Genomic DNA, 21,510 nt, shown 5'->3' with positions numbered 1-21,510 from the left:
GGCCCGGAGCATTGTTTCTATTTTGGGGGTGTATTAAGCCTAGTGTATGCAGTTACTAAGCAGGCTCTCTTATCCTGCCATTCTTTTAGGCATAGAGTCCTGCATGGAGGCATGTAGCAGTTTGCCACAGCCTCAGTATCCCCAACTGTCCTCAATTGACTCCCAACAATGTCAGAGGCACACAGGAGCTAATTTAAGAGCTGTCCTGTTCAAGCACGGATTCGAGTTCTAAAATTTTTTAATTTGCATTTCTTTAATTGCTAGTAATGCTAAACTTTTTTTGGGGGGGGCATTTATATTTGCTTTGTGACCATCGTCTCATTTTTCTGTAGGGGTATTAGTTTTCTAATTGATTTGTAAGAGCTCTTTATATATGAAGTACATTACACTTTTTTCATATTTCTTGGGGGTTTTTTTTGGTGGTGGTAGTGGTTCTTGGTTTTGTGTTTTTGTTTTTTGTGGTTTTTTTTTTTTTTTTAGCTGAACCATCCTGCCACCTGTTGGCAGCTCAGCGGCAACTCAGCCCGGGCCGGGACTCGAACCGCTATTGCTCAGAGCTCGCACTCTTGCGCGAGCTCTTAACCAACTGAGCCACTCGACCGGTCCCTTATCATATTTCTTATACTAATATTTTTAGATATTTTAGAGTTTGTTTTCCTTGTGTATAAGATAGGTGAATTTTTTTTTCATGCTTGCTTCTAGTGATCAGTTCTATGAATTCATGTTGTCCCATAAAGAGGCAGCAAGCACTACTAATTAAATACCTACTGAAAGCTGTTACAATGATAAAATCTACTTGCTCAATATTCTTTTAGATTCAACTTCTATTGCGACAGAATATTCCCTGAAATTTGATGAATCCATGACAGAAGATGAAATAGAAGAAAAATCATTTAGATCTTTACTACCTTCTGAGAGCCATCGCAGATTTAACATGGAAAAGAAAAGAGGCCATCATGATGATTCTGATGAAGAAACCTCCCCAGAAAAGACTACACTATCTTCTGCCAAGGTGAGTTTCAGTTTACCTGTGGCGATGCTTCGTAAGTAGTTGTGAATGTGTTCTCTCAAACATATGAGGATACATTTTGTACTTGAACTCAATTGTCAGCTACCAGAATAATTTTCCTAAGATACCAATTTTATGTTACATTTTTGCTTTAGAATCTGGCATTGCTTTCCTTACAAAGTAGAATACAAACTTATTCCTTGGAATAACATATAAGGCCTTTGAGGATCTGAGCCAAAGTTCTCTCTTTAGTTTTTTCACCTGCGTCACTCAGAAAACTTTATTCCATTTAAAAGTTTATATTTATGTCATTCTTCTTACTAAATTGTAAGCCTTTTGGATAACAGAGACACATTTTTACCCCGCTTTATAGCCCTGGCATAGTACCAAGCTCACAATAGTTGTTTGCTAAAATTTTATTGGCTGTATAAATTAGCAGATAAATGTTATTTCCACTCATGTGCCTTTTTTGAAGAATGTCTCTTACATGGTTGGCAACATTTTAAATTTATTTTATTTATTTAATTGTATTTATTTTTATAAGTGCACACCTCTTTTAATGAAGTTAATTAAGTTCCAAAAGGTTTAGATGGTGGTGATAAACTCAAACTCTCTACTGTAGGAGCTGAGCATGCCGTTCTCAGGAGGACAAGATAGCTTTTCTAAGTTTACTATGGAGATGGTTCGACAGTATATGAAAGAAGAAGAAATGAGGGCAGCTCACCAGTCTTCACTCCTGCGTCTCCGTGAAAAGGCCTTGAAGGAGAAAACGAAGGCGGAGTTAGCCTGGCTAGAGCATCAAAAAAAGTACGTTCTTTCAGTGAACAGTTTTCACTCTTCAGTTTCTCCTTGCATTAAAAGGAAATGCTTTGCTTTTTAAAAATGTTTTTGTTCCCTCATTTCATTTGATTTGATCACCCCCATTTAATAAGCTAGAAATGTGGCAGTCATCCCTGAATCATGTTATTTTCAAGACCTCTTACTCATATAATGTTTTTTTTGCATTTCTCTTTTATTACTTAACTGACTCTTATTTTATATTGAGTTCCTTTATTATGTTGTAAATTTCTCAAAGCCTTTTTTCTCTTTAAAAGACACAGTTCAGGGTTTGCATGTATTATTTAGGCAGTAAAATAATCATTGGGATAGGAATTGCTGCATGTAGCAACTGTTCTCCATATTTGAAAATATTTAATTAGTTTAGAGATTTTTTAATTGGTCAAGAATTCTTGACACTGAAATAGAAATGTAATCTAATCTTTGCCTCAATGGGAAATATTTGCAGACATCTACGAGACAAAGGAGAAGATGATAAAATGCCCCCACTCCGGAAGAAGCAGCGTGGTTTGCTCTTAAGGTTGCAGCAAGAAAAGGTATGTTAGGAAAAATACTCCTTTAAGAGAACTTATCATAAAGCCAGTTAGATTACGGAATTTGTTGTTTTGCCCAATCTCTTTTTCTAATCATCACCTTAAATGAGATTTAATTGATATTTATCACTGTTTATGCCTATACTACTATAATTACAGGAGTTGCTTGGTAGTCTACCATATTTCTCCTAAATTAGAATTATGTGTCACTGCGAATTTAATATAATAGAGTAAAAAATTCTGCCTTCATTTAGTATATAAAATAAAATAATCCTTTGAAATACATATTTTAAAAATTAAGATATTTGTAAAAGAGTCTACTTGGATTAATTTTTTAGTCATTATTTTCCCAAATAGGTTTTTCAAAACATATTAATTACAAATTGACAAATATTTTGGCTTAGTGGACTCAGAAAGACCTGGGATTTGAATCCTGGAGAGGCATCGTGGTGTAGTGTTAAGAAGTCAGGCTCAAGAGTCAGGTTGCCTGGGTTGAAAATCCCAAATCTTGCAATTATTAGTTTCAGAACTTTGAACAAGTTACTTAACTTCTCTGTGCCTCAGTTTCCTTATCTATAAACTGAGGATAATAATGATAACATACATTGTAGGATTTGGGGGAGGAATAAATGAGTTAATACATACAAAAAACTTAGAACAGCCCTTGGCACAATAGTAAGTGCACAAAAAAGGTTAGTTGTTACTTGAATTCCAGCTTCGTCATTTGCAACTGTGTGATTATGGTTAAGTTTAAGTAACTCTCCTAAACTTAATTTCCTCATCTGTAGGCATAAGATATACTTCATATGGTGGTTGTGAGGATTAATATGTTAATGGGTTTCACATTGCCCGGTAAATATTCAACAGATTCTAATTTTGTTTCTTCTTGTTGACTAGTCTCCAGGTACTAGCTACTGTGTTAGATGATCAGTGAACTTAATCATCTGCGTTATATGTTGGATTATTACTTAAGTAGCTTTTTTTTTAATTTGCCCTAGGAAACATCACTGATCATGTGAACCTGAAAAAATTCTGAACTTTATTTTTTTAAAAACAAGTTATATTTTTTTAGCCTATAAAAATTCATTTTAAAATAACAAAATTCTTTCTTAGTTAAAATAAGTAAATTACTTTTTACAATGTTGCAATAGCTTTCTGTTTGTAAAATAGAATAAAAAGAGAATTTACAGATATTATCTCTCATTCTGTGGGGTTTTGTTTTCACTTTAACAGTGTGCTTTGAAGTACACAGTGTTTTCATTTTGATGCATCTATTATTGCATGCCTGCTAATAACACATTTAGTTTTTTTTTAGTTTGAAAATGTATTTGTTTCACCTTTATTTTGAAGGATTTTTTACTGGCTATAGAATTATTTTCTTTCAGCATTTTTTAATGGTCATTTTCCATTGTTTTTGTGGAGAGGTCAGTTTTCTTAATGTTGCTCTTTTGAAGGCTGCTTTTAAGATTTTTAAAAATGTGTCTGATTTTTCAGTAGTTTTACCTTGATGTGCTTAGGTGTGGTTTCTTTTGTATTCATACTATTTAGGGTTTGGTGAGTTCCTCGAATCTGTTTGTTTGTTGTATTTCATCGGTTTTTGAAAATTATCTCTTCTTGTGCTGCTTCTGCCCCATTTTCTCCCTCTCCTTCAAAGGCTCAAAGTAGACATTTGTTAGACCTTTTCATTTATCACATCTCTTTTCTACTGTTTTGTTTTCATATTACTCTTTAAAACAATTTTTAAAAGACTGCTTCAATTTGGAAAGTTTTTATTGACCTGTCTTTGAATTTATTAGTTATATGTTCTGTACTGCCGTGTGTACTGTTAAATCCATTTGATGAGTTCTTAAATTTGATTTTTTGAGTTCTATAATATCCATTTTGTTCTTATAGATTTTAATTCTGTGTTGAAATTCTCTATCTTTTCATCTATTTTTCTATATACTTTTGAATACATCATTCATAGTTACTTTAATTGCCTTGTCTGCTAATATTTGGACATCTATGTGTCTGCTTCTATTGTCTGTTTTTACATTTTATCATTCCATGATCCTTTTTGCCTGTCTAGTAATTTCTTATTGACTGCTAGACACTGTGTATAAATAACTGCAAAGGCTTCAGGTAATGTTATCTTCCCCCAGTGAGGATTTATCCTCTCCTCTGCTATGCAGTTAGATTGGTCAGCTGTTCGCTTTAACCCATTCAAAGGCTGAGCTGGGTTAACGTTGGGTTGCAGAGTTGGTAGCTTCAGGCTACTTCAACTTTGCATTGACCCTGGGTTGTGACCCTCCAGGGATTTCAGTTGAAAGCCAGGCAAACCTTTTGACCAGCACAAAAGACTGGGGATTGTTGCGCTGCTGCTGATGAGAAGTTTCTGGTTTAGCTCCTCGGTCTTCAGAAGTGACAGATACATGGAGGGGGAGATAGTGAGTTGGAAGCCTCTTAAGTCTCCAGTTTTGTCATTCCAGTTCTGTGTAGCTGGTGGGAATGTTAACTAGTGTAACCACTTTAAGAACAATTTGATTATATCTAGTTAAGTTGAATGCACATAATCTATGACTCAGCAGTTCTGTGTCTTGGTATATACTCTAGAGAAGCTTTCATACATGTACAGGGGAAAATGGAAACAACTTAATTTCTTCAGTAAGAGAATAGATGAAAAAGTGTATTCCTGCAAGAAAGCATAATGCTACAGAAAAATGAATGCATCAGATATCAGCACTGTACAGTAGAGATTTCTGAAATGATGGTAGTGCCTATATTTATGCTATTAGCCACATGTCATTTTTGAATACTTAAAATGTGGCTACTACAACTGAGAAACTGAAATTTGAATTTCATTGAATTTGAATTAATCTTAATTTAAATAGCTACATGTAACTAGTGGCTATCATTTTGAATAGTACAGCAGATCTCCATTTATCAAAAATCATAGTATTGGTTTTTATAGAAAAGCAAGATGCAAAAGAATATGTGCAGTCTGATACCATTCTTGTTAATTTCTAAAAATCACCAATCAGCAGTGTATGTTCTGCGGAATCACTCATACATCAAAAGTACACAAGCAAGTGTAGGAATGATATACTTCTGGGGAGGAAATGGAAGAAGAGATTGGGTGGAGTTTAGTTTCATTGGTGATGGTTTATTTATTTATTTTTTTTTTTAGCTGAGCCATCCTGCCACCTGTTGGTAGCTCAGCGGCTGCTCAGTTCGGGCCGAGACTCGAACCGCTGTTGCTCAGAGCTCAAACTCTTGAGCGAGCTCTTAACCAACTGAGCCACTCGGCCGGCCCTATGGTTTATTTTTTTAAAAGAGAGATTTAAAACAAATATGGCAAACTTTTCAATCCCAGTAGAGTAGGTGTTTGAGTGACTAATTTTCTGCATATTATGTTTGTAGAACTTCAGAATGTTTTTTAAGTAAATGTGCAAAAACTACTCTTTGATCTAACTGGCTACCCTTGGAAGGTTACCCTACAGAAATAAAAACACCGGAGTAGAAGGATACATGTACTAAGATATTTATTGCAGTTGTATTAATAAGAATTATTTTGGCTGATAGTGATATGGCTGTGAGCAATTTGACCATATATCTTTGCATAACTATGCAAAAAAGAGAACATATTTTCCTATGTTGTCATCTCCTCCCCATTCCCATTCCCCTCTTCCTCCTCTTTTTTTTTTTAATTTGGTGAAATTCATGTAACAGAAAATCATCATTTTAAAGTGAATAATTCACTTATACCCTTAACCATTTTAAAGGGAATAAGTCCCTTGTTTAACTTTATGGCTTATTTTTAAAAGAGAAGCAAACCTATTTATCCCTAAAATCTGCTTGAAAAAGTCTCTTCTTCTACGCTCAGATTGCGTGAATTTATACATTAATTGGTTCAGAAACTCAAGCCTAAGCTAGTAGCAGTTTTCAAAATGTGTTCTGTGGAATTCTGGGGGTCTCTTGAGACCTGTCCTAGGTAAGTGGGTCAAAACCATTTTCATAATGATAGTGGGATATGAATTGGCCCTTTTCATGTGTTGACATTTTCACTAACTGGTACAAAAACAATGGTGAGTAAAACTACTGGTGCTATATCAGGGCAGTGGCACCAGCTTGGACTGGTAGCTGTTATATTTGTCTCTGCCACACTTGCAGCTAAAAATAGCTACTTTCACTGAAGAATGCCTTGATTACATAATAAAAGTCATTAATTTTATTGAGTGTTGGCCTTTGAGTACTTGTTTTCCTATTTTGAGTGACAGAAATGGGAAGCCCGCCCTTAAGCACTGTCCCTGGATACCAGAGCACAGGGATGAGGAACTCAAGAAGCATTTGTGCAGTTCTTTGAGTTGCAAGCTGAACTAGCCACAGTTTTACCCAGGATACTGTTTTTACTTGAAAGAACTATTCAGAGACAAAGCTTATTAAGAGTTGAGTATTTGGCATTCATTTTCTTAAAAATGAACAAAGTGTGCCTGTCACTTCAGAGAAAGCAGCTGACAGTATTTGTTGCCAATGGTAAAATTCAAACTTTCAAGCAAAAGTCAGAATTTCAAAAATTTCTATCCACCACCTAATACAGTACTAAAGAACTTTTCTTTTGAGATTGGCAGTGATATTAATGAATGTAATTTTTTGATATTGTATAATGAAATGTGTCAACATTTGGAAACTCTCATAAGTCATTGAACCAATATTTTCTAAAAGACCAATGCATGATGTTAAAAAAAAAAATCAAGCCAGACAATAGATTTGCAAATCTATAAATACTATTCTTTCTACTAAATTTTATTTTGTTTTGGAAAATATAGTTATTTTCTTAAAAATACATGTGATGCCATTGTATACTCATGAGAGAATGAGAGTGAAAAAGGGCTAGCAATGTCTTAGTACCATTAAGATAGTTGGATCCTGAGAGACCCTAAAAGGATCTCAGGGACCCCAAGAGGGTCCATGAACCATATTTTGAAAACTGCTGCTTCACGGAAACTCATATGCATGCCCAAGAAAACAAATAACATAAGGATGTTCATTGTAGCATTATTTGTGATAATAGACAACAACCTTATCCAACCATAGGGGTAATGGATAAATGAAATACATACCTATACCTCCAATGTAATTTTATGCAGCATGTAGATATGAGAGATAGCAAAAGCAATGTCTAGCAAATAAAACAAGATTGAAAATATGTATATTATAAAATGTTTAAAAACATACAATCCAACAGTATATGGTTGTGGGTCTTTTTTTGTTTCGTTTTTTTGTGGGGGAGTATTTTTGTGTGTTTTTTTGCAGATAAGTACAAATATTTGTAGAAATTAAAAAGAATGTGCTGGAAGGATATGTGCCATCATAGTGGTTACTTCTAAGGAGTTGGGGCAGGGAATTGCAGACTGGTTTCATCTGTAATGTTTAATTTCTTTATGAAATTAAAGACTAGGAGAAAATATGACAGACTATTAACAATTGTTAATTTGGGATTTTGGAAATTAGATGTTTATCGTGCACTATTCTACATTTTCAGATAGTTTAAAAAATCTCTTAAACATGATTAAAAGAAATGACAAGTAACAAATTATTGTCTTTATTATGCTTATTTTATTGACAAGAAAACAGATTAAAACAAATTTTTTTGGGAAAAAAAAGGACAGTCTCTGCTAAATTTTAACAGTGAGCTATATCATCTTTTGCTCACTTAATGAGCAACAGAAAACTTCCTAATACTCTTTGTGCAGAGGGTTTGGTACATTGTAATCCTAAATGTTTCTGGTGGCATTTTAAGTGGAGACAATTCTTTTTTTTAAAGAAATTTTAAAAACTTTTATTTATTTTTTTATTTTTATTGGGGAATTGGGGGATGGGAACAATGCTGGGGAATTGGGGGAAGGGGAATAGACAAGTTGCTATCCTTTTGTTCTTCAATCTAGTTGTGGAGGATGTTGCTTCACTGGCCCAAGTTGGCACCATCATTGCGCTCTTCCAGGGTGAGGCAAATCAGTCGCCGGCTTCTGGACGGCCGCTCACAGTGGCTGCAGGCTGCTCACGCTAGTTGCTGGCTACACACGGTAACCCATGGCAACCCACTGCCACAGGGGCTGCAGCCTATGCCTGCCAGCTACTCACGGCAGCCCAGCTCCAGGTTGAGCTGTTGTTCAGCATCTTAGCTGTAGAGGGCAGTGTCACTGGCCCTCATATGTGGGATCTGAACTGGGGCCCTCTGGCGTCCCAAGCCAGCTGTTAACCAACGCGCCACTCGGCCGGCCCTAAAAACTATTTTAATGGCCATAAAATGATTCATTTTCTTTGACTTACTGGTCCTTCTTTTGGGAATTTCTCATAACTAATCAGTAGTATGAAACAATTGTAGATAAGAAAGCATTATTGACAATGATAAAAAATGACAAAGGGCCTCAGAGGTTAGCAATAGAATAGACTAGAATTCCTCATTAATGAGTTTACTTGATATGCAACTAAGAAATAAGTGTAAAGACTGAGCAGCCCCATGGAAAAATGTAAAGGGTATATTAAGTTTAAAAAGGGGCTATGACATCATCAGTCTGTTGTAATTACAACTATTTAAATTAAGGGAGCATGTTAAGTTATTTTAGATAAGAGATTTGTGATTCTTTTCCTTTTCATGTCTTTAAAATTTTTCAGTGTTAACTGCTTTTATCTGGAAATACTGTATGTGTTTATTTTAGATATAATGTAATGAATGGATTTTGTTTTAAAAATATTCCATTAAATTTGTCTCCTCCACATCTCAATCCCTCTTCTAACTCTTTAAACCTTAGGCAGAAATTAAACGTCTTCAAGAAGCCAATAAGGCAGCTCGGAAGGAAAGACAACTGATTCTTAAGCAGCAAGAGGAGATAGAAAGGATCCGACAGACCACCATAAAACTACAGGAGAAGTTAAAGTCTGCAGGGGAGAATAAATTGGTAAACTTCATGAAATTATTATTTCTTTGTTTTCTGCCCCATGCTGCTTGCTAATATGTAACCCTTCTAATGTGATGGGTATGTTCATTCTAGCATTTTGATACAATAAGGAACTAGGACAAATTTTTATGTATGTGCCTTTATGTTTAGGACTCATGTATTGAACTCATGTATTGGACATGTGCCATATGTATTGGACTCATGGCTCATATATTAGTTTAAGAGTGTTTTCCATTTATAAACTCAGTTGGGACAGAGAGCCTTACTGTTTATTACCAACCCAGATACATTCATCAGAATTAATGAGACCATTTTTACTCTCTATATAATACTTACTTCAGCTATCCAATGTTAATGTAATGATACATGATTTGAAGGAGATACTCAGACAATAAACAAAATTTGGATCTATTCTAAGATACTCTAAAGTGTCAATATAGCTAGTGTTGGAAAACCCAGACTGTATAACAATATAGTTAAATAAATCTCTAGTATCCTCTGCTTTGATTTTTAAAATACACTTTAAATTTTGAAACAATCAAATTTATAGAAAATTTCAAACACAGTATAAAGAACTTTCTTGAGCTAAGAGTATGTTGCTAACAATCAACATTGACACATTACTGCCATCTAATCTGCAGACCTTGTTTCAGATTGTCCAATTGTCACAATAATGTTCTTTACATCAAAAGGTCAGTTCAGAACCACATATTGCATTTAGTTCTCATGTCTCCTTAGTTGCATTCAGGCTGGAAAAGTTCCTTGACTCATGACCTTGACACTTTGGAAGATTAAATGCCAGTTATCTTGTAGAATGTTCTTCAACTTGGGTTTGTCTGAGTTTTTCACATAATTAGATTCAGATTGTGCATCTTTGCAGAAATATCACATAAGTAATGGTGCCTTTTGATTGATCAAATTGCTGATGTTGACTTGATTACTTGGTTAAGGTGGCATCTACCGGACTTTGCTGTAAATTTATTCTCTTTCCCTTTGTAATTATTAAGTACCTTCATGGAGGTATTTTGATACTACATAAATTCCTGTTCTTTATCAAATTTAAATTTATTCTTTTATTTTATGGACTCATGGAGTCCTATTTTACTCAGCATTACAATCTGTTACTACCATTATTTGTTTTGATGCTCATTTGTCCCAAATTGGACCATTAGAAGCCTCTTCAAGCAAGTTTCTGTGTCCTTCTGACATGTCCTTATGAGTCTTTGAGCACTCATGTTTTCTGGAACAAGATGTTTCAGGGTCGTCTTGTATTCTGCCTGCCCAGCCTTAGAATCAGCCATTTCTCCAAGAAGGAAAGTTATTTGGAACCAAGATGTGGTGCTAAGCATGTTCATTGCTGTTCAGGTTTTTCTCCTCCTGAGCAGCAGTCTAGGGTATATAGAAGTATATGTTGCTGTAGAGAAATACATACATTTTACATGTGTATTTATTTCTATGTGTTTATATACATATACCTTATATGTATTATGAGTTCATACGGATAAATCAGGAGTTCATACTGATTCTTTCAGTTCCAATCCAGCAATCCATTTTTCTCCCTTTTGGCACTTCCTTCCTACCCCGCCTAGGCTCTGACGCCTTGAGTCAGGCTCTATTCCCCATCCCCTTCCTCTCCTCTAAACCTTCCTCTTTGGACTCTGTTCTCCAGAATCCCACCTCATCCTGTTTGGGCTTATGACTTGCTGGGTAGGACCACTCCCGCGTGGACATCCTCATTGCCCTACCTGGGCTCTGACACCCTACTTAGGCCACCTGCCTGTGTTAGATGCTCTCCTCATCCCACTCAAGTTGGAAGACCCTACTCTTAGCCCCTTTGTCTTTTTCCATCTGATCCTAGTCCATCTAATGAGTTTAGGACTGAATTGTTCAGAAAGGGGTGAGGGAAGGAGAAGGGCTCTGCTTTGTGTTGTTCACAGAATAAAAAGTCGTCATTGTCGCTACCCATATTTCTGAAAAGTTAAGAGAATAAATGATTATTTGTGGGAAAGCTTTACTGAACAATTAAAGTTTTACTTTTGTTCATCAGAAATAACATATTGATTAAACCAGTGGTTCCTAAATGTTTTCATTATAAATTTTTAATTTGTGAAAACGTTTTCTATAAGAACAATTTAAAGAAAAAGATCTATCCAGCAATATGATTAAAATAAGTTACATGTTCCCTTCATTTGTGTCTGTACATACATGTTTTATATAGTTACAGTCTGTAATTTTATATCCTTTTGAGTGGTTCAACTTTTTAAAATTAGGACATTTAGATACTAAATTACTAGTAGCAAAAGTTTTTATTTTTTTTTACATCTTTGAAAAAAATTATTACACTTTGTAATTATATATACATATATGTAAAATATACATAACATAAAATTTATATTTTACCAATTTTTAAATGTATGATATAATTTTGTCTTTTAAGTAATGCCATAATTTCAGCTATTTTACAAATACTGTTTTGAAGGTAAGCTTAATTTTGAAGTGAGAATGTTTATGATCACTTTGAGATCTTAAATTCCAGTAAAATTATGACACTTGGCAAACCCTTTTGTTTGCAGGACTCTCATAGTGACGATGATACGAAGGATGATAAGGTGGTCAGTCCTGGTCCCACTGACTTGGAAACCCGCAGCCCCTCTCCCATTTCAATCTCCAGCAGTGAAACTAGCAGCATTATGCAGAAACTGAAGAAAATGCGAAGCCGCATGGATGAAAAGTAATTAATTTTTTATAAATACCTCCTGTTACATTGAAAGGAGCACCAGCAAATAATATTTGTAATGTAGTTCATTAGATTAGATTGATACAACATACTGTTTTATGGCTTCGTTTTATGGATTCGTACTATTGGGTTGTTGGAAAAGGCATGATTTTTTTTTCTGTTTTTCGTTGCAAAAATGTGTCATGATTTTTTTCAACAACCCAATATTTTATGGTAGCATTTTAGCAGAACTATTAAATCAATTTAGAAGTCAATCAACTATAGATCTTATTTATAAAACAAATTTTCTTGTTTTTAATACGGCCAGGTTTCTTATTTTAAAAACCAAAGAAATATTTGTACATATACCCATGACCATGTTTTCTTCTTTCTTTTATTAAAAGTTATGAGTAAGTGTGAAATTTGTGCCTTCTCTGAAATCTGAGGACATGTCGACTCACTTGGGGGAGCAATTACTAACACATCCTGTGAGTGAGATCTCATCCTGTGGCTCTGAGCTCGCAGTCTTGTTCAGATAGAAGAGTGGAAGTTGGCCCTGTGAGTAGGTGTGGATTGCTCAGCTGAAACCAGGAAGACTGAATTCTCCTGGGGTGTTGACTGATCTGGCACGTGACCATTCTTCTAAAACATTTCTAAGCGTTATTTTTTAAAGGTCCTCCTAAAGAAAGCTACTTGTACTTAGATGTAGTTCAGTTGCACATCAGCTTTGACCATATAAAATGACATTTATGTGAGAGTCTTTGAGGTGTACATTTAATTAAATACACTGGTAAATTAGCTGGTGTGGACCCTATTTTTTACTTTATAACCTCTACCTCCTTTAAATATGGAAGAGAGGGCCATTGCAAATTTGCTGCATTTGTAAGTTAGCAGTTTGAACCAGAGATTGAACTTAAGTTGTATCTGGATATCCTTTGGCAGTGTACCACACATCACCAAATTTAGTAATGTCTATATTCACATGTGGTGTTAACCTATGATTTAATTAGTTTCTGAGCAGTCAAGCAGTTGTAAGACAAATCTTACTATAGGTGCAGCATTGTACGTTGGCACTTCATTGCTTCATTGAAATTGCATTTTAATAACTTAATATTGGCATTTCATACCTAAATTGATTATGAAACTAAGTTTTAAAAATAAATACAAATTATAAAAATAAAAAATATAAGGGGTAAAAGTAAATAAATATTCACCAATGTGTAAATATTCCTATTGGATGATTTCCATGGGTCAGACTAATTAAGGCTTTTTCAAATAGGAATTTATTGAAATTTAGATGAAGGATGCTTTCTTCTTTCCTGATAAAATTTTCCAATAGCTTGTATAGAGGCATGCTCTGTTGCTCCAGGGATCTTTGAATTCAGAATAATCTGTCATAAATTTTCATAACTGAGTTGACATTCATATTATATCTGCCTCCAAATGTCTTCGAATGGTAAATGTTGGAGGCAAGACAACTTCCTGGGTAATATCTTCATTGATCCCTTGCTTGTCTGTATCAGTAAGGTCTTCATTGCTGGTCTCTATGAGCAATAATCTAATAGTTTTAATCACACCTGTAGAAGAAACTGCTAATCCATGTCTCTGTGAGATTAGTTTCTGGGGTGCCTATATCAGATTTGGTTAAAGCTTGACAAATTCAAGGTTGAATTTATTTACTTGTTTTATTAATTATTTTCTGAGACTCTAAAGTATTAAACACCTAGAATTTTTGTAGTATTCTCTCTTCCTTTGGCAGCCACTGCAGTAAACTTTTGAGAAGTTTGTCAGAGAGAATAGGCCTTGAAGCATTTAGTGACTTCTTGATTTGTTGTTTGCAGCGATGGAGTATGTTTGTGGATAGGGATGGGTAAGGACAGCAGTGGCAAAGAAATGAGCTTATAGGTTTGGATGATGGTGCTAAAATGTGAGGAGGAACTGGAGTGTTTTCCAAAACTACCATTAAAAAGGAAGACTATTGTTACACAGTATATTTTGATCTCCAGAACAAAGTAATGTGAAAAGTAGTTTTTAAACACTATTTAGATCACCAACAGCTTTAGAATTAGATTGCCTTCAACAATGTTGCAATGTCAGCTCAATAAGTAGTGAGTTAATTTTGTAGTCATTTGCTACAGTAGACACCTACTAAAATCATATGAGCCTTTGCTACTAGGCACTATTATTTATTCTGATAGTAATATGAAGAGGAATCAAACATAAATGCTGCCCTCAAAGAACTTATCATCCAGGTGGAAAAAAAGAATAAGTACCAGTTTCCTTTAGACAAGTATATATATATAAATCAATTGCTAAGGAAGTTCAGAAGAGCCAGAAATTTTTACTGAAAAGAGTATATCAAGGAAATTTTCATAGATGAGTGTTCAGAATTAAACATACTTTTGAATTAGAAAGTACTTTTAGCATAGGAAGAAGAAAACAGCTATTTTTTGGTTCAATCATTGCGAATAAAGGTAACATGGAAAAGAGGCCTATGGTTACACAACTTCTGAAGCATTCCTTAAGATATTTTAAATATTTAAAAATATTCCCAGTTAGGAGCAAATTAACTTACTTGGTTTTAATAAAAAAGTTAAATGCTAAATATTGTATGACATAGCTCTGTCTAAAAATATTTATGGTATTGACTGATCAATATTGAAATCTTTACCATTAACCTGCTGGATTTTAAAAATTAAGGATTTGCAAGGGGGGCTTTTGATATTTCATAAAGAAGACATTTTAATTAGAATTTTAATGACTGTATTAAATATTGCCTTAAATTAGAAATATAATTTTCTTAGAGAAGGTTCTAGACTAAGTATAGTAGCTGAGTAAATCCTGATAGCCTGTTAATGTATTTTTATTTCTAGATTAGGAATAATATGCCTGGGGCCAGCCAAGTGGCTTGTTGATTAAGAGTTGGCTTGGGAGGAGTAATATGCCTGTATTGTTTTGTTTATTTAAGTATATGCACATTGTTAGATAATTTTAAGTAATAAAATAGATTTGCTATAGGGAAAAAATACTAGACTGCATTTTCTTTTAGGTTTTTCATATCTTCATTTATCTTTTTGAATATCATTAAGAAAGTTTACGGACTTGAAAGAATTAATCCATTTTAAAATTTAAAGCACACTTTATTTTTACTTATAACAATATAGACTTAAAGAATCATAAATCCAGAAATAATTTTAAAATGATTTAGAGTATTAGAGTTTTGTTTATTTTGTTTAATAGCTTTCAGAACCATATGGTTTTAGAACTGGAAATTTCATTTAAAATTTAGATCCTAATTTTGTTCTTTCAAATTATAGCATGGTTTTGTAATCTGTTGGAACAATCTACAATGATACTAGCTCAGTGGGAACAAAAGGTTCTCGTTTATGTCACATGGTCTAGCAGTCTGTTGCGGTATTAAAAATGTGAGGAGGTACTATGATGGGCCCTTAGGGAAGCTATCTAGTACAGTCCCTTACTTTCACAGGAAGAAATTGAGGCCCACAGAGATTACGTTACTTGTCCCAGGTCACACACACAGCATAATGGCAGAGCTAGAACTAGAACCCTACCCTCTGGGCTTCAGCCAGCTAAAATTAAAGTTAAGTTAGCATATCTGCTTTCAACCTCATAGATTTTTCAAAAAACTACGTTGATGACTCAAAGTTATCTGAGTAGAGACTGACCCTTCTAAATAGTATTTATTGAAACTGGAAAGTTCCTGTTGGCTGACTGCTGGAGTTGAATAGCTGCACAGCTCAAGCTTAGAGTGTGAAAGTGTAACTTTAAAATTGAATTAATTATTCATGAATTTTGTAAGATTAAACATTATAAAAATGTAATTTCCATGCTAGATTAAATCTATTGTATATCTAATCCTAGTTCCAGTGTTCTGTTATCATCAGAGGCCTTGTTGATGGCCTCTGATGGCGGGGGGAGGCACCTTGACACCAACCATGAAGTGTATTGGTGGCATTTTCTATTAGTAGGCTTTTGTAATCTCCATCATTCACAAATTTTCTTTCTTGTGCAGCATCTTGAAAGATTGTTAACTCTAGTGTGAAATGTACTGCTTCTTTTATCTCAACTTTACTCAGCTTTTAAAGGATACTCTATTTCTAGAATACACATGTATTAAATAAGGAACATAGGTTCTGCGAAGAAGTTGTAACTTTAAGTTAAACTTTTCTTATACTATTTCTTAAACTCTTTTTCTTTTCCTATTAACCATTTCTTTTGTTGTTCATTTCTAACCTAGAGCTTTTGAATATGCTTAATCTTTATAAATGAAAAATAAAAGATCAATGCTTGTTCTAATAGAGAAAATTATTATCCTCTTTATTGTGCTGGATAAAAAAATTTTAATTGTATCTTTTTACGGTTTATTTCACATGTTCCAATATGATTCTACTTTTTATACTAGGTCATGCATGCATTTAGCGGTTATACTCTTAAAAGGGTGGGTGATGTTTGAATGTTGTGAATAGATTTTTTTGGACCTTTTGCCAAGTACATTTGCTTTTGCATAATATTTTGATAATTGGCATCAAAATAAGTGTATTATACGGTTTTAAAGAATGGCAAGGAAGATTGCAGTGTCTTACTGAAATTTGGCAAAATTATTTTTCCTTAAACTTTGGTGCAGAAAATCAAGGCAATCCAGATACGTATGTGCGTGCGTGCGTGCGTGCGTGCGTGCGTGTGTGTGTGTGTGTGTGTGTGTGTGTGTGTAAGTCAATGAAGGGGAGGTGAAGTATTAAATCGTTTTTGGGGAAACAGACATCAAGATAGTCTGTTATGTAAAGATACACATGCAGACAAGATTCCGCATATTTTTAAAAATCCAAATTGAGTGGCTGGATTTATACCTAGATTTTCTCACTTCTGTGACATATTGATACTATTCCTTGCCCTTCCAAGGCAACAAGTGTTGCCTTGACCTACAAGTTGTTGTTGTGTGCATGTGAACAGGAGCATGCTCTGTCAAAGAGAGTTTCCACCTTTCCAAGCTATGACTAGATTTAGTTATCCTTTTGTGTGTATAATGATCTCTCTACTATTTAAAAAGAAGAGAAACTGGTGGATTTTTGCTACTTTTATAACTTTAACATATGTCGTTTTCTTACTTTTAACCTTATGATTGAGCTGTCCACAGCATGATTTTTTTTTTTTAACTACTGGCAGTATTTATTGGGACTAGCTTAGTTTATTCTTAATTATGTGTCCTGATATTGTATAGAATGGGTATTGTATTTCAATATTATTATTTAAGTGGGCCTTTGTTAAATATAAAGCAAGATAACCTCCACTAGGTCCTGTTAGCAGAAAGTTTTATGTTGTAGAGACAAACAAGGTATTTTTTACTATAAATTGATTTTCTAAATTATATTATTATTTTCAAGCTAGATCATGATGGTAAGGTTAAGTAAAGCAAATGTGGTGCTTTTTTATTTAATTTAAAGCTTCAAATATATGACAAGGTACAGATATAAAAGTCACTTGCTCACAGGATTACAGTTGTACGTAGAATTGCTGACATACTAGGTTCGCAGCCATAATTGGTGGACTCTGTGTTAAAGCTTATGGGAAAACTTATTTAGCTTCACACTGTACTTCTCACTACTTTACTGACAAACAAGTAAATTTACCTGAAAGGATAGATGATGATTAAGCAACATCTGAGAAGAAAAGCACGTTTTTTCAGAAACCATGGGTAAGAGCTGTAAAAGGTACATGTTTTATGTGTCACCCAGAATATAACACTTGGCTTTAACTGAGTAGCTTATAATGTTATTCAGGAAACATATGAAAAGCTCTTCACTCAGCTCTCATGCTTTTTCCCCTTTTCATCTTTCTGCCTCCTGAACTCTTGGTTTGAAACTCTCCCTCCTTATTTTGTAGACACTGCTCTCCTGTTCACTACTTCTTCTCTGTCTTTACGTCTCATCACTGGGCCTCTCTCAGTGTCTGTTTTCCCAACCTTCACCCCAAATTCCAGCTGTATATCTACAACCAGTTGGTCAGGTAACTTTGCACCCTTTTTCAGTGCACTCTTTGATAGAGCATGCTCTGTTCTTTTTGTTTGTTTTGTTTGCTTTTTTTTCCCCCTTGCTTTTTTTATTATTATTTCTAACAGCCTAGAGACCTCTTGTCAAATGTCCCATAGATTTTACCTTTTTGTTTCTACATTAATTTGACATGCTGATTGTTCAAGAAGTGGAGTGACAGTTCTTGTGCTTTTTATTAAGGGTTTGTTGGATGCGTGGGTGCATTTTTGTTGATTAGCTACCACTGCAGATCTAATATGAGCAGCCCACCTGATTTAGCTGTGCCATCTACATTTGAGGAGAGTTTAAGAGTAGCTTTTTAACTACTCAAGTAACATTTCATAAATCAGTAATTTTTCCTAACCCTTTGGAGCTAAGATATATGGGGCTATTTAATTTCAAAGGTGGGGTTAAATTGAGAAATTTGAGGCATTCAGTACATCTCTTGACTCCAGTAAATAAAGTTCTGTTTATATGCATAAGGCATCTGACGCTGGTGCTCTGTCCATGAAAAACAGATTATCACCTGATATTGCATCTCTTAGGTAATGAATGGGTACCAAACTCACTATACCTGAAGCAAAACCAGACTGAATTTGAAAATAAAAGTAAAAAAGGGACATAAACTTGGTTTTTGTTTGTTTGCTTGCTTATTTGGGGGCTTTGGGATTTGTTTTATGTTGTTGTTTTGGTCTTTGTTGTTTTGGGTTTGTGTGTTTTCTGGCCTGAGCCTTCACAATAAATTCCTTATATCTTATATTATGAAAAAGAATCACCTATGAAAAATGAACATATACCTTAAGTATTATCAGTCATGGTTTCCAGATGTTCTGAAGATTTTTTTTTTCTGAATTTACTACTCTTTCCTTTGCTACTCTTACAACTACACATAAAACATAAATTCTCTGATTTTCTGAATAAGTTGACTCAGGAAAGCTATTATCTCAAACTTTTTTCAGAGGAGTAGTACGAATGCCCTTTTTCACACAGCTTGTTGGTAAGGTAATGAGTGACAGCTCTCAGTGATTCCTGCCTGTGGATTTGTCCTCTCACTGTTCTTCCTGGTGTGGCCATAGGTTTCTGACAAAGCGGGAGCAAAAACTCATGCAGCGGCGACAACATGCAGAAGAGCTACTAGAATGGAAGCGACGTTTAGATGCCGAGGAAGCAGAAATTCGTCAAATGGAAAAACAAGCTTTGGCTGCCTGGGACAAAGAATTAATAAAGCCTAAAACTCCTAAGAAAGAACTGGAGGACCAGAGAACAGAACAGAAAGGTAATAAATACTAACTCTATTCAGACAACAAACTAAAGCCTAATGTAACAGGAGACTTACTTTCTTATTTTTAAAAATGTGAATGAGTAAGGGTGAAGAAGATGATACATCTACAAATGCTACAAAAGTTGGAAAGTTAAGAGAATAACTTTATGCTATTGTACTTGCAAACTTAGAAGAAATGGGCAAAATTCCGTGAAATGGAAATGGGTTATTCCATGACCAAGTGGAGTTTAACACATATTAAAAAATTGATAATTCAGTGAATTACTTAAAGGAGAAAAATAACACGTTTTTAAATTAGGCACAAGAGCAGACACTTCACAAATGGTCAATAAACATATGAAAAGATGTTCAACTTCATTGGTATCAAGGCATAAAAACCATAAAGAAATACCATTGCATACCTGTATTTATTTCCTAGGACTGCCGTAACAAATTACCACAAATTTGGTGGCTAAGAAAAAAATGTATGCTATCACTCTGGAGGCCAGAAGTACAAAATCAAGGTGTTAGCAGGCCTGTCGGTTCCAGGGGACAATCCCTTCATTCCTTCTCCCAGCTTCTGGTGGCGATGCTGTAGGCATTCCTTGTGACTCCAGTTTCCTTCATGTCTGTCTCCTCTTTTGTGTCATAAGGAAATTGTCATTGTATTTAGGCCCTATCCGCATAATCTAGGATGATCCCATCACAAGATCCTTAATTACACCTGCAAAGACCTGTTTTCCAAGTAAGAGTACATTCACAGGTTCTGGGGGTTAAGACATAGACATATCTTTTGAGGATCCATCATTCAAGCCATTTACAATACTCATCTAACCTGTTGGTATGCAGGCGGAACAGAGAGCTGCTGTTCCACCTCTGGACACGCACCAAAAAGGAATGAAAGCGCGTTCTCTAAGAGCTATTTGTGCACATGTGTCTATAGCACGTTATTCCCAATCACCAAAATATGAAAGCAACCCAAGTGTCTTATTGACAGACAAATGGATATGTAAAATGTGGCACATACATACAATGGAATATTATTCAGCCTTAAAAAGGAGGGAAATCCTGACACATGCCACAACATGGATGAGTCTTGAAGACATCGTGCTACGTGAAATAAACCAGCCTCAAAAGGACAAATATTGTATGATTCCACTTACATGAGGTGCCTTGAATAGTCAAGTCATGGACACAGAAAGCAGAATGGTTGCTACTAGGGATTGGGGGTGGGGATGGGGTGTTATTATTTAAGAGTACAGAGTTTCAGTTTAGGAAGTGTAAAACTTCTGGAAATGGATGGTGGTGATGATTGCACACCAGTGTGAAGGTGCTTAATTTCACTGATCTGTACACTTAAAAGTGGTTAAGATGGCAAATTTTATGTTATATGCATTTTACCATAACTTAAAGAAAATAAAATTTAAGAAGTCAGGGAGTATAGTAAAAGGTCCTGGAAGACACACGCAGTAACCATACTTGACTGCCACGGATTCACTGTGGAGGTGTGGAAATTGGGCAGCTGGAAGTGGTTGGGGATGAGCGTGCGAAATAATCACCTTACGTCTTTCTGCACTATTTGAAGATTGTTTGTTTACTACATTCTTGTACTACTTTTATAATTTAAAAAATAAGGGAAAAGGAAAAAAAATGAAGACTTCCAAAACGAAGTCTTGCACAGACAGCAGATTGGAGAAGCTATGGTGGTGGTTGTCTCAGAAGGTAGCGATACAGGTGACTGTCATTTTTTTCTTTATACAATTTTTATATTGTTTGAATGTTTTAAGTGAGTATATATGTTACTGTTATCAAACAAAAATATATATGTTGAGGGGTATAAAGCAGAAAGGTAGAGGAGTCTTTTGTTGCCTACTACCTAAAAATTAAATCATTTTCTAAACTATTTTAAGTTATACCCATATTCTGACTTGGAACAGATGAATATCCTTGAGGAGTTTTAGAATTCATTCATTCATTCAGCCATTGTGGTTATACTTCACATACACAATATAAAAATATACCTTTTTAATTTTTTTTTTTTTTTTTTTTTTAGCTGAGCCATGCCACCTCCTGTCGGCTGCTCAGCTCGGGCTGACTCGAACCGCTGTTGCTCAGAGCTCAAACTCTTGAGCGAGCTCTTAACCAACTGAGCCACTCAGCTGGCCCTTA

At 34.8% G+C, this 21,510-nt stretch overlaps 1 protein-coding gene across 3 annotated transcripts in view; it reads left to right on the top strand.

Annotated features, from left to right (window-relative positions):
- CEP350 (centrosomal protein 350) overlaps positions 1-21,510 on the top strand; it is a 120,219-nt gene that overhangs the window by 68,623 nt on the left and 30,086 nt on the right. For 2 of the 3 annotated variants that reach the window (XM_019630821.1, XM_019630819.1), the window contains exons 23-29: positions 816-1,012; positions 1,632-1,816; positions 2,295-2,382; positions 9,171-9,317; positions 11,891-12,048; positions 17,935-18,057; positions 19,157-19,356. In XM_019630821.1, coding sequence (XP_019486366.1) covers positions 816-1,012; positions 1,632-1,816; positions 2,295-2,382; positions 9,171-9,317; positions 11,891-12,048; positions 17,935-18,057; positions 19,157-19,356 — 1,098 coding nt within the window. The remainder of the gene's footprint in view (positions 1-815; positions 1,013-1,631; positions 1,817-2,294; positions 2,383-9,170; positions 9,318-11,890; positions 12,049-17,934; positions 18,058-19,156; positions 19,357-21,510) is intronic. The other variant, XM_019630822.1, reaches the window with a different exon arrangement.

Source organism: Hipposideros armiger, unplaced genomic scaffold (genome assembly GCF_001890085.2).
Source record: "Hipposideros armiger isolate ML-2016 unplaced genomic scaffold, ASM189008v1 scaffold_950, whole genome shotgun sequence".
In the NCBI taxonomy this organism is placed as follows: Eukaryota; Metazoa; Chordata; class Mammalia; order Chiroptera; family Hipposideridae; genus Hipposideros; species Hipposideros armiger.
This window is presented reverse-complemented; position numbering and strand designations above follow the sequence as displayed.